The sequence below is a fragment of the Pipistrellus kuhlii genome, unplaced genomic scaffold (genome assembly GCF_014108245.1).
Source record: "Pipistrellus kuhlii isolate mPipKuh1 unplaced genomic scaffold, mPipKuh1.p scaffold_m20_p_36, whole genome shotgun sequence".
Taxonomy (NCBI): Eukaryota; Metazoa; Chordata; class Mammalia; order Chiroptera; family Vespertilionidae; genus Pipistrellus; species Pipistrellus kuhlii.
Window position 1 is genome coordinate 3872491 of NW_023425536.1, and position 13279 is coordinate 3885769.

The 13279-nt window shown below is 40.9% G+C and overlaps 1 protein-coding gene across 14 annotated transcripts in view; it reads left to right on the forward strand.

Annotated features, from left to right (window-relative positions):
• Nucleotides 1–13279, forward strand: part of CDC14B (cell division cycle 14B) — a 75935-nt gene that overhangs the window by 16551 nt on the left and 46105 nt on the right. For 4 of the 14 annotated variants that reach the window (XM_045570727.1, XM_045570724.1, XM_045570722.1 and 1 more), the window contains exons 1-3: nucleotides 9347–9828; nucleotides 11148–11238; nucleotides 11763–11838. In XM_045570727.1, coding sequence (XP_045426683.1) covers nucleotides 9621–9828; nucleotides 11148–11238; nucleotides 11763–11838 — 375 coding nt within the window. In that variant the 5' untranslated portion in view covers nucleotides 9347–9620. Of the gene's footprint in view, nucleotides 1–9342; nucleotides 9829–11147; nucleotides 11239–11762; nucleotides 11839–13279 lie in introns of those variants that run through there. The other 10 variants (XM_036461322.2, XM_036461323.2, XM_036461325.2 and 7 more) reach the window with 6 other exon arrangements.

Sequence of the window (13279 nt, forward strand, 5' to 3'; positions counted from 1 at the left end):
CCAGTGCCCATGACGGGGCTGGCTGCCAGTCTCTGGGGTGTGTGGAGACCCCTGTGGCCACTACCGGGTGGCAGGGACACCTCCTAGCTCAATGGATACAACGCAGGGGCTGCATGAACTGCAGAGGAAACACCATTTTTTGAAAAATATATATTTTATTGATTTTTTTTACAGAGAAGAGGGGAGAGGGATAGATATTTGGATACATCAATGAGAGAGAAACATTGATTAGCTGCCTCCTGCACACTCCCCACTGGGGACGGGAGGTGCTTCCAACCAAAGTATATGCCCTTAACAGGAATCAAACCTGGGACCCTCAGTGGATAGGTAGGCCCATGGTCTATCCACTGAGCCAAACCAGTTCCAGCATAAACACCTTTTCTGACTGCTCATTGGCTAAGCTCCTGTTGCCACCACTTGCAGTGTTCTTGGTAACTTGGGTTTTAAAAATCCAAGAAGGTGATCTAGGGTTTTTCCACCACATTCCTGGAGGAAAAACCTAAAGTCCACTGCTGGAGAGACTAAGAAATATCATATCCTGCCATATGATGTTTAATCCTAGCTAGTTTTACTCAGTAGATAGAGCTTTGGCCTGCTGACTGAAGGGTCCGGGTTTGATTCTGATCAAGGGCATGTAACTAGGTTACAGGCTCCTCCCTGGCTGGGGCCCAGGTCTGGACTCATGCAGGAGGCCACCAATCAAAGTGTCCCTCTCACACTAATGTTTCTCTCTGTCTCTCCCTCTCTCTTCCACACTCTCTACAAATCAATGGAAACATATCCTAAGGTGAGGATTAAAAAAAGAAAGAAAGAAAGAAATGTCATATCCTATGAACGACACATCTTGAAAATGCCTAAAGAAAGTTGTCATTTTTTCACAGTGAAGGGACGAGTCTGTGTTGATGAAAATACCTAGTTGGCTGCAGTAGCTGGCAGTGGCTGCAGCAGCAGGGTAATGGGGCTGGTGCCTTCCTCTGATCAGTCCAGTCACCACCCACAGAGGGTGGGAGTGGGCCTCAGCCGTCAGTAGGACATCTGAGGGCTCCCAGTCTGTGAGAGGGGCCAGGCTGGGCTGAGGGGAACCCCCACTGTGCACGAATTTCGTGCACCTGGTCACTAGTAAAAGATAATGCTGTTTGAATAACCTATTAATATGAAATTTCATACAGGGTTGGCTTTTCAAAAGTGGGTTCTTGAGTTTTATAATCATCTATATTGTAAAAGACCTGTGGCCCTAACACCATAATGACCAAAGACCTACACCAGTGGGTGGGGCTGCAAGTGGAGCAGGACAGCAGGCAGGTGGATGGGGCCGCGAGATTTTGTGTGCTGGGCTTCTAGTATATTCATAATTTTGATAGAAGCTGTTTCCATTTACAATTCATTCTTCAATGTATGAGAGGGTTTATTTATAGTTTCACCAATAGGGTGGATTATCAAGCTTTTAAATTTTTGCCAGTCCTGGCAGGTGGAAGATTATAGTCTCAATGTAATTTTCATTTGTGTTTCTCTTTGAGCACAGGCTGAGTTTCTGAACACTAGTTATACATATCTTTTGCACATTTTTCTATTGGGTTGCTGGCTGCTTCCAATTTATATGCACTAGGCTCTTTAAATATTAGGGAAATTATTATCTGTTAGGATTTACAAATGTCTTCTATTTGTCATTACCTTTTTTGTTTGTTTGTTTAATTGAATTTTAAAAAAATTTATTGTTGAAAATATTGCATATCCCTATTTTTCCCCATTGACCCCTTCCTACCCTCCCCACTCCAGGCCTTCACCACATTGTTGACTGTGTCCATGGATTAGGCATATATGCATCCAAGTTCTTTGGTTGATCTCTTCCTTGATTTTCTTATAGTGTGATAGTGATATGTGTTTGCCGTGCAAAGTTGATAGATGAACCTGTTAATTTTTTCTCCTATGGCTTCTGGATTTTAAGCCTTAGTTATCAAGGAATTCTCATGTGTTTTCTTTCTTCCATTTATCCTTGCCCTGGCCTTTATGCTGTTGTTCTTGGACATTTGACTTGTGCATAATTATATTTTAAGCTCTCAAAAACATTGTTGTTAATAATTTTCTATGTAGATAGCATTTTTAGTGCCCTTAATACATTTGTGTACACCGCAATTTCCAACTGAAGGATATTTAAAAAAAACTTTTCATATAGTATAGGTCTGCTAGTGTTGAACTCTTTCATCTTTTGAATGTCTAAACGTATTTTCATGATGCCTTCATTTTTTAAAGATTTCTGCTTAGTGCAGCATTTGATGTTGAAATGTTTTTTTCTTTGAAGATGTTCTAATGTCTTATCACTTACAATGGTTCCAGTAAGAAATCTGATCCTTTAGCTCTGCTTCTGTGTATAGCATGGACTTCCAATTTTTCTCATCACTGGTTTTGAGCAATTTGATTATGGTGCCATTTTCTTTATGTTTCTTGTGCTTTAGGGTTCACCGAACTTCATAGATCTGTGGGTATAGTGTTCATCAATTTAGACATTTTAAGCCTTTCTTTCTTTAAATATTTTTTCTGCCTGCCCCCTTCCTTAATATACAATTACTTCTTATATATGAGGCCATATGCTGTCCCACAGTTCAGATGCTCTAATATTTTAGATATTCTTTTCTGTTCTGTTTCATTTGGAGAGGTTCTCTAAAATGCCTTCTTCACTCTTTTGTTCTTCTATTGATATATAATTCACATATCATGTAACCCACTAATTTAAAGTGTTCATTTTAGTGTGAGTTTTGTTTTTTTGGGGGGAACGGGTAATAGTATATTTTATATAGTATTTAAATATTAACTATTTAAATTTTAAATATTTTAAAAATAGTATTTTTGGTGGGTGAATAGTATATTTGCAGGGTTGTGCAACTATAGCATAGCCACAATCTAATTTTAAAACATTTTCAATATCACCAAAAGAAACCTTGTACCAAATAGCAGTTACTCTCTAGTCCCTTCACCTTCTCCATCTCAGCCCTAGGCAACTACTAACCTACTTTCTGTCACTGCATATTTCCTATTTTAGGACATTTTATAGAAATCAGATTATGCTATCAGTGATCTTTTGTGACTGGTTTGTTTTGCTTAGCTTGTTTGTGAGGTTCATCCAAGCATGTATCAGTACTTCATCCCTTTTTTTATGGCTGAATAATACTGCATTGTATGACTGTATCATTTTGTTTATCTGTTCATTAGTTGATGGACATTTGTATTGTTTCCACTGTTAGGCTAATATGAATAATGCTGCTATGCACATACATACACACACACATGTGTATGTATAAATAAATATATATTTTTATGTGGATAGTTTAATCTTCGTAGTTTACTGTAATATGAATATAGTTATAATAACTTTTAATGCCTTTCTCTGCTAATTCTAACTTGTGCATCAGTTCTAGGTCTATGTTGATTGACTGATTATTCATTTCATTATGGGTCATGCTTTTCTGCTTCCTTGCATGCCTGGCAATACGATTGGATGCTGAATTTTACCTTAGTGGATGCTGGGTATTTTTGTATTTTTATAAATCTTTTTGAGCTTTGTTCAGGGATACAGTTAAGTTACCTGGGAACAGTTTCATATTTTCTAGTCTTTTATGGTTTTTTAGGTAGGCCTGAATCCGTGTTCAGCCAGTTATTGAGGCAAGACTTTCCAGAGATACGAGTAATGAAGCGCCCTGGGACTTAAGAGGTTATACATAGTGACCCATGAGAACACAGCTCGTGCAAGCCCTGTGTGAGTGCCCAGCATTGTCTTCTCCAACCCCTTCAGGGGAGCCTTTCCTGGGCCTCTAGTAGTTTCCTCACATGCATGTTTTGTACTCTGTTAAATATTTGGGACTTCTTGCAAATCTCTAGGGTTCTCTCTCTACAGCTTCCTCCTCTTGGTACTGTCTTCTGTTAATCCTGCTGCCTTCGTTTCCCTGGACTCAGCTGCTGTGAAGTTGGCTGGATTCTGCCTGAGTTTACTTACCCTTCCTTGTGCAGTGACAGTGAGCAGGGGTAACCTTAGCGCTCTCCTTTATTTCTCTGTATCAGGGATCACTGTCCTCCATTGCCTGTGATTCCTGGAATCATGCATACCATTATTTAATGTATTTTGTCTGTTTTAAGAAGGCTGTTGTTCTTGTTAATCCTCATCCAAGGATATTTTTCCATTGATTTTTAGGGAGAGTAGAAAGAGATGGACAGACAGAGGGAAACATCGATGTGAGAGAAACATTGATTGGTTGCCTCCTGCATGAGTCTTGACCCAAGGCCTAGGCCAGGTAGAAGCCTGCAACCGAGGTAAGTGCTCTCGACTGGAATCAAACCCAGGACCCTTTGGTCCGAAGGCTGACACTCTATCAACTGAGCCAAACTGGCTAGGGCAAGAAGGCTTTTTTTTTTTTAAAGAAAGTATGGTAATCTGGTCCCTGATACTCTATCTGTGTTTTGTTATGTATTTTACATTTTTATCCTCTTAGATTTAAATATTTTATTAGAAAGTTATTCTGCTGTGAGGTCATAGAGCCACTTTTGTTTTTTTCAGATGGCTACCTAATATTTATTTACTCAACATCTGTCTTGATTTATCATTTTATTGTGTATTACATTTCACTGTGTGTGTGGGTCTATTTCATAACTCCTGTTCTATTGTATATGTCTATCAGGTGCCAGGAACATTCTCTATTAGTAAAAGTCTTTTGCTACATTTTAATATCTGGTAGTACTAGCTCCTTTTCAGATTTCTAAAATAAATAGATGCATTTATTACTCATAGGTCCTGGAGGAGTACATGAACCTCAAGGGGCAACACCAAAAGATCAAGTCTGGGTGCTGGCAGAAAGCTTTTTTTCATATTCAATATTATTTTGTATTAGTTTCAGGCATACAGCAGAGAGAGCTTTTATTTTTATGTTTTTAAAAATATATTTTTATTGATTTCAGAGATGAAGAGAGAGAGAGACGGAGAGATAGAATCATCAATGATCAGAGAGTATCACTGATTAGCTGCCTCCTGCAAGTATCAGTTGGAGCCATGGTATAATTAACACTTTCTCTTAGAACTCTCAATCCAGAATACTTTTAAAATCATGTTAATTGAATGTGAAGAATGGCAGATAATCTTTCCATTAAAAGATAAAAATAGTCCTAGCTGGTTTGGCTGAATGGATAGTGTCAGCCTGTGGACCAAATGATCTCAGGTTCAATTCTGGTTAAGGGCAGGTACCTCGGTTGCAGGTTCCTCCCTGGCCAGGTTTTTGTGCAGGAGGCAACCAATTGATGTGTTTCTCTCACATCGATATTTCTCTGTCTTTCCCCGCTCTCTAAAAATCAATTAAAAAATATTCTTGGGCGAGGATTATAAAAAAGATTATTTCAGGAATTTTTGAAATAGCAGTTATTCTCTAGTCCCTTCACCTTCTCCATTAAAATTCTTTCTTGCCCCCACCCTTTAAGAAGTATAACTCGTACACAATAAAATGCATAGGTTTATATGTACATATAGTGTGAATTTTAACTAGTGTATACTCTTTTTTAAAATATATTTTTACTAGAGGCCTAGTGCATGAATTTGTACACAGGTGAGGTCCCTTGGCCTGGCCAGTGATCAACGCTTATGGAGGGGGGTGGTGACCAGTAGGGGTGAGGGGCCGCGGGAGGTTGGCTGTGGGAGCACACTGACCACTAGGGGGCAGCTCCTGCATCTGCTCCCTGGTGGTCAGTGTGCATCATAGCAACTAGTCAACCAGTTGTTCCAATCGTTCGGTCCTAACCTTCGCTTGGGCTTTTATATATATATACTAGAGGCCCGTGGACCAAATGGTCTCAGGTTCAATTCTGGTCAAGGGCAGGTACCTCGGTTGCAGGCTCCTCCCAGGCCAGGCTTGTGTGCAGAAGGCAACCAATTGATGTGTTTCTCTCAAATTTATTTCTCTCTGTCTTTCCCTCTCTTGGGTGCATGGAAATTGTGCGTGGTGGGTGGGGGGGGTCCCCTCAGTCCAGCCTGCATCCTCTCCAATTGGGACATCCCTCTTATAATCTGGGACCTCTGGCTCCTAACTGCTCACCTTCCTGTCTGTCTGATTGCCTCTAACTGCCTCACACACACACACACACACACACACACACACACCCGCTGGCCTGGTCACCCCCAACAACCACTCTTGCTGGCCTGGTCACCCCAACTGCCCCCACACTGGCCTGGTCACTCATTACTCCCGCTCTGCTGGCTGGGTCTCCCCCAACTGCTCCCCCTACCCCACTAGCCTGGTCCCCCCTCACTGCTGCCCCCCCCGCCAACCTGGTTGCCCCCAACTGCCCCTCCTGCGGGCCTGGTCGCCCCATACAGCCTGCTGCTTGGTTGCCCCTCACTAAGCCCCCTGCTGGCCCGGTTGCCCTTCGCAGCCTGTTTGGTCGTCTGGTTGTGATGGTCACTTAGGCTTTTATTATTATAGATATATAGATTGATTTCAGGGAAGAAGGGAGATAAAATATCAATGATGAGAGAGAATCATTGATTGGCTGCTTCCTGCATGCATACCCCACTCTGGGGATGGAGTCTGTAACCTGGGCATGTGCCCTGGGTGGAATCAAACCCTGACCTCCTCTTATCCTAAATAGCCACTGTTGATTTCTATCAGTATAAATTAACTTTACTTGTCCTTGAACTTGACATTTTGAGAGTCATTCAGCATGAGCTCTCTTGTGTCTTCTTTTGCTCAGCAAAGTGTTTTAGTGATGCATGCATTTTATTTGTATATCAACATGTCATTGTTTTGTTTTTGTTGAGTAGTGTTCCATTGTTTGAATATAGTAAAATCTGTTTGTCCCTTCTCCTGTTGATGGAAATTTGTGGTGTTTCCAGTTTCTGGAGTTTCAAAGCTGCTGCAATTTGAATGCCTTTTTCATGAGCTTATAGGCCATTCCTATAAACTCATTCATAAAGTGTCTTCGAATCTTTTGCCCTGGTTAACATGTAAAATAATTTAATATGTACCCTTACTCCTCTCTTCTCTACACCATTTTCTTAAAAAAAAAATTAAAAAAAAAATATATATATATATGTGTGTGTGTGTGTGTGTGTGTGTGTGTGTGTGTGTGTGTCTGTGTGTGTGTGTATATATATGTGTGTGTGTGTATGTGTGTGTGTATATATATATATATATATATATATATATATATATATATATAGCCAAATTGGCATGACAATTGAATTGTGATTAAATACTTTTCAGAGGGCCTTGAAATACCATTAGAGGTTAAGAACAAGCATTGTAAGAAGTTGCTTCTGATAAGACGGTTAAGTATATTAAATCTACTCATCAAATAAAGTCTTATTCACTGCCAAGAAATCTGAAATGAGACAGATCATGTTCTTATCTTTCCTCCCCTTTGAAATGCTCATTACTTTGGTAGATACATGAGAATTCATCCAAGTTCTTGACCTAGGATCCTGGGACAAAAGATCTGTCTGCTGAAGCTGACTGCTTTACTTCTCTTTCTGGCTCATGTTTGCCATGACTATGATTCAGATAGTTCTAGGACATGTTAAAGATCCCAGGTCTCTGTATCGTCCTGGTGGACACAGCCCTGAGCCAATTTGGTCTTGCACAGCTTCTAGGACTTCTTGATAACAAGTTTCCTGCAGGAAAACTCCAGGCAAGTGGGGTTTGTCCAATCTCAGATAAAATATTGTTTTTCACACAACAGTCATTTATTAAATATTTTTCACAAGCAGGCATATAGCATAACCATCTGTCCTATAAGCTTGGCTCCTGCAGTTTTAGGTATTCTGACCATTCCTTTATGAAAGGCTCTGTAGGGCACCAAAAGCAACTTTCCTAAGTCCTTCTGGCTGGGCTAAGTAGCCAAAGCAACAAGAGACAGAACAGCAGGAAACATCTAAAATCATTTTGGATACACGTGCTGGGATGCCATAAGAATATGATACCCAAAGAGACACTGGGCAGTTGAGATGTATATGCCATTCTGGACAAAGGAGGAGGAGGAAAAGGTCTGGGACTTCAAAGGGGAAGCTGACAACTTACCAGTGGAGAGAGCAAGCGGGCCATAAACAGATTCTTGCTGGCACCCCAGAAACAAGGGACCCCGAGGGAAGGCCAACGAGCAGGCTGTCTCCACATTTCATTTCTAAATGCCCTTCCTTTAAGCAGGTGTTTCTATCTGAATTCCTTAAGGTGTTTCTATCTGAATTCGGCTCAGAGGTTCTTTTTGAGACTTTTGTTTCTTAATATCGATAATCAGCTTAAAAAATCAATATCCCTAAGGTTTATTTTGGGATGGCAGAGTGTGTGTTGCCTTGAATTGCCATGAATGGAGGTTGTCCCAGCTTATATTCCTACCCACCAGCAGTGTTAGCTTCCCCACAAACTCACCACCACAGTGCCTTTCCAAACTCCTTTGATTTTTTCACCTGTCTGAAGGAAAACTAGGACCTTGTAGTTTAAATTTGCATTTCATTATTTTTTTAAGATCAAAGTTGAAAGAAGGTTGGCATCTTTGTGAGATGAAGTTAAAATATTTTCCCAGTTTATTTCTTTACTTTGTTGCCACAAAACCTTTTTAAAAGTGGGAATCAATTTAGCAGTCCATTGCTCCAGTAGCTTTTAGGTTTTATTTTGAAAGGCCTTCTCCAGTTGGACCCCACAAAGACAGAATTTATAGCTTTGTTGTTACGTTAAAGTCTCAGATTTATCTGGAGTTTTAGAATCAAGTTAGGGAGGTTTACTTCTGAGGCAAACACATGTATGTGATATGTAATGTAGATATTGCATTGGGAATGTAAATACGGTGTAATCCTTGGGAAAGAGTTGTTGCTGTATTGTCTGTGTTGTCTGTGTTAAGGGAGGTCTTTGCAAAATTTTTCACGGATTATTAAAGAAACAATTTTTATTTAGAACGAAATTGGGGCTATACTCATACTGTATCTTAATTCTTTTTCACTTGAGACTATAAGAAACAGGTTTAAAATTTTTTTAAATGGTTGCTTAGCATGTGTCAGAATTTTTTTTTTTTTTTAAGGAATGATTGGCCACAGTAGTAGGCTTACCTTTAAAATTTTGAACTATTTTGAAGATGCAGCCCGACACATGAGAGAGGACACGGCTCTGGGCGGCCCAGGTCTGCTAGCTGGGTGCTGGGAGCAGGCGGGGAGCAAAGGTTGGGAGGCTGAGCGCCAGGAGCCCCTGTGCTGGGCGCCGAGGTTGGGGGCGGGAGGGGGGGGGAGGGAAGGGGGGGCGGTGGAGGAGTTAGGGCTTTCCCCTGGGCCGCGCCTCCCGCCGGTCTGGGTGCTGCGCCCTCTGCTGGCAGCGGCCAGGGCGGCGGAGGGAGGCGCCCGGAGCCGGGGCTGTGGTCAGGTTCACCGCCTCGCCCTTCACTCCCAAAAAACCCTTTCACGAGCTTTCGGAGCTGCTTCCTGGCCCAGGGCGCCTGCACGGCCCTCCTGCGGCGGAGTCTGGCGCTGGCGGCCGCTGCCGAGGTGGCCGAAGCTCAGCCCGCGCCCTGGCTGTGGTGCCGCGCCCCACTGCGGCCCTTTGAGAAGCTTTGAACTTCCGGGGTGACGCCCGGTATGCTGTGGAGTGGATTCGGTGGCCCCCGGTATGCTGTGGAGTCATTTCCCTGCTTGGGCACGGACCTTTAAACTTTGTTTTTTAAACTTCGGGGGTGTGGCCGCTGCTCCTCCTCTCTCTGCCACTGGTGGCTCTCTGGCCATCCGGCCCTTCCCTCCCTCCACCCCGCCTTCCAGATGCTCTGGAGTCATGAGCCTGGAGGGCTCAGGGACCCGTCTGGTGGCCGAGGTGATCAAAGGTGAGTGCGGAAGGGAGGGGGCTAGCCGGTCCCGGCACCTCGGGGACACCCATATTGAGATGGCATAAGGCTGGCCGGAGATGGAGGCAGCCCCGGTTTCTGGCCAGGAGGAGCCTTTAACTTTCCGGCCGGGGCCAATGCTGTCTCATGGGCGTGGGTGGCCTTTCCGGACTCCTAGCCCCTCTCGCGCTCTTGATTTGGGGTGAATGTGAACAGACCTGTGCCACGGGAAGCCCCCCGGCTGAAGGTGAACTGCGTCTCCACCCGAGAGAACAAAGTCTGTGGTCTCTGCACGGGGATAAAGGGTCATTTGTGGTTGGCAAAGAGAAAGCCCGTCATCCTTTTGAGTGTTTGTGGTTGCAAGACATTTTTGCTGAGCAGTTTACAAGGAAATAAATACAGCAGTTGCGTGAGTTGAATTGCTGACAATTACCATTTGGGCAAAGGATGCCAGCTGGCGTCCTTTGTTTCTTATTACTTTAAAGGCTGAACTTGATTTTGCTACAATTTAAGTGTAAGTATATCTATCAATACTAGCACTGCAAGTGTTGTTACAACTGGGTATTGCAGGTGACTTTTTTGTCAGGATTTTTAAGCAACTTTTTCTAGGTTAAAGCGGGGGAGGAAGGTTGGAGCCTCAGAACATTATTAGCACCAGTTATCATTCTTTCTAAACCCTCGCCTCATGGCTGCCTAACTGCATTTATGCAACACAAGTTCATCGCACACTCATCATGCAGATACCTCTCATTGCTTAGGTTGCAATGGCAATTTGTCTAATTGTAAAAGTCACTACAAAAGTAGTAGTGATCCCTAAGAACAGTTGGATAAACATCTGATTCATTTTGTTGTTGATGTTATGTAGCTTTAAACGTTAAATCTTGAAGCAGTTTTGAAAGCGTTCTTTACCTAAAATATGGTTTCATATTGAAGCACTCTTTAGGATGTTGTGAAAACATAGTGATGCATAGCGAAAGCCATCTGGTTGCTGGCTAGCCATCAAGTGCACACTGCCATTTGTTCAGATTTCTCAGTCCAGAGGAAGTAAAGCTTTCCATGAGAGTTTACTCCAGAAATCAAGCCATACTGCTACATGAAAAGTCACTTGTCACTATTGAAATTTATGGTTTAGGGCTATTTCTCCTTTAAAAAGGTCTTATTTATTTTCACTCATCAAAAGTATCTGTTAGCATTCTTACCATCAGAAACCTGTATGGAAAAAATAAAAATTTGACTTCATCTGAAAAGAGTTGTATCATGATATATGAAAATTTTTAAAATAATCTGAAGGAAGGAACACTGCAATTTTTCCATTTCAGATCGCCTTTGTTTTGCCATTCTCTGCAGCAGACCAAAGAGTTCATCAAATGTACATTATTTCACCATAGATAATGAACTTGAATATGAGAAGTAAGTATTGGTTTTTAAAAGATTGTTAGTAACTTTTTGTTTTTGTTTTTGAAGAATCTAAAGGTATGTTTATAAACAGGATAACCTTGGAAAATTACAAATCTGTTGACTGATAAAAAGGATGTTTTTCCTTTAATTTCCCTTTAACCCTTAGTAATAAAGTAGATCCTTAGGGAAAAACTCAAAATGGAAGAATCTTTCTAAATGTAATAACTTATATTTAAAATTCTAATAGTTTACAGTACAATGAAGTATAAACTAATGTATTAAGATGTGTCTTTACCAGTGGAAAAACAGCTTTCTTTATTCAGAAAGTATTTCCATGTTATTTGAGGTGAGATGTAGGTGTTGAACCATTTTTTAATAGGCATTATTTACCAAAATATCTCTTCAACTTAAGGTAGTGTGACTGATAACAATTTGGTGTATGCTTTCTTGTCTGAATTTGATCTTTAGCTCCAAAAAGGCATTAATATTCAGGGCATCTAGAATATACTATACGTTTTTGTGTTTTACTTTTAAAGCTTCTACGCAGATTTTGGACCACTCAATCTGGCAATGCTTTACAGATATTGTTGCAAGATAAATAAGAAATTAAAGGTAAAGTCTCTTTTATGTAAGATTTGACTTAATCATTGTTAGCCTGGTCTTGGGGAGGGGAAAGTAAGGAAAGCACATCTGTTTTAAAAAGGAAATGTCATGTTTTTACTGCAGTGGTGTTTGGGGCATATTCATGGTTTTCTTATTTTATAAAGGCATAGTGTATATGTTAGTTGTCCAGAGTTTTGATTGAGCAGTTTGAGTTTGGACCATTTGATTCTGGCTTGGATTAGTGATTCTTAAATATTTGAAGTCCAAAGTGGAAACTGTTTAATAAAGTACCGTATTTTTCGGACCATAAGACGCTCCGGACCATAAGACGCACCAGTTTTTAGAGAAGGGAAATGAAGAAAAAAAGATTCTGAAACAAATAGTGTCCTAAAATATTTTATGTGCATTAAAACCCAACATCACAGTCATAAACACATGTAATCAACCCTGTAAAGTAAACAGCAGCATTTAGAACCATTTTAGAGCCGGGCAAGCACACAGAGACCACACAGAGCCGGGCGAGTAAAAAAACTTTTTTTTAAAAGTATATGTGTAGGGTATATTTGGACCATAAGACGCAGGGACTTTTTCCCCCCACTTCTGGGGGGGAAAAAGTGTGTCTTATGGTCTGAAAAATACGGTAAATCTCTTACTGTCTGACCTAATGGAACTGAAAGAAACCTAACAAGAGAAACATCTCTTGCTTTAATAGGAAGGAGTACTGGCAAACAAAGAAGTCCCTGCCCCTCTTACTGTCTCTCATTTTACCTTGACTCTCCCCTGATGTTGTACTAATTTCACCTTGACCTTTACACTTGGGATTCAGGAGCAGGGGAAACAAGGGCAAGCAGCTATCTTTGAGGCTGTCACTGAGAGCTGCAACAGTGTATTTCTAAGCTTCAGACCCCATCCATTTATTTAAAACACTTTGAATGATTGGTCATACACAATGGGAAGTGTATATACTGCTGGCAATTCCTAATGAGTCATTATAAATTCTCAAGTCAAAAATACTGGATTTGGGACAGGTCCTTTTTAAAACAACTTTATTCAGTCAAATACTTAACAGTCTACTACAAAGAAGAAATAACATTATTTTCAATTAAAATGAAATTATATTAAAATTTATGGGTAAGGCAGGTGTTTTTTGTTTGAGTGTCAAACCAGAACTTTCACATCATAAATATTAGAAGCACCTAATCTGTAAAGTGGAAGTTGTTTTTAAATTATTATTATTAAATTATTATTTTTAAATTATTATTATTATATGTGTGTTCACTATGAATTTGTATAGAAATGGAGACTCTTTCTGCACTTTTTCCTCTAAATTAGAATATAAGCACTTATGGTCTTATGTGTTCATGTCTCCCCTCCCTTTTCCAGTTGTCAGTGGCAGGCTTTTTGTTTCATGCAGGGCCATGAAGCTAACAATAATTCCTCTCCCCCCACT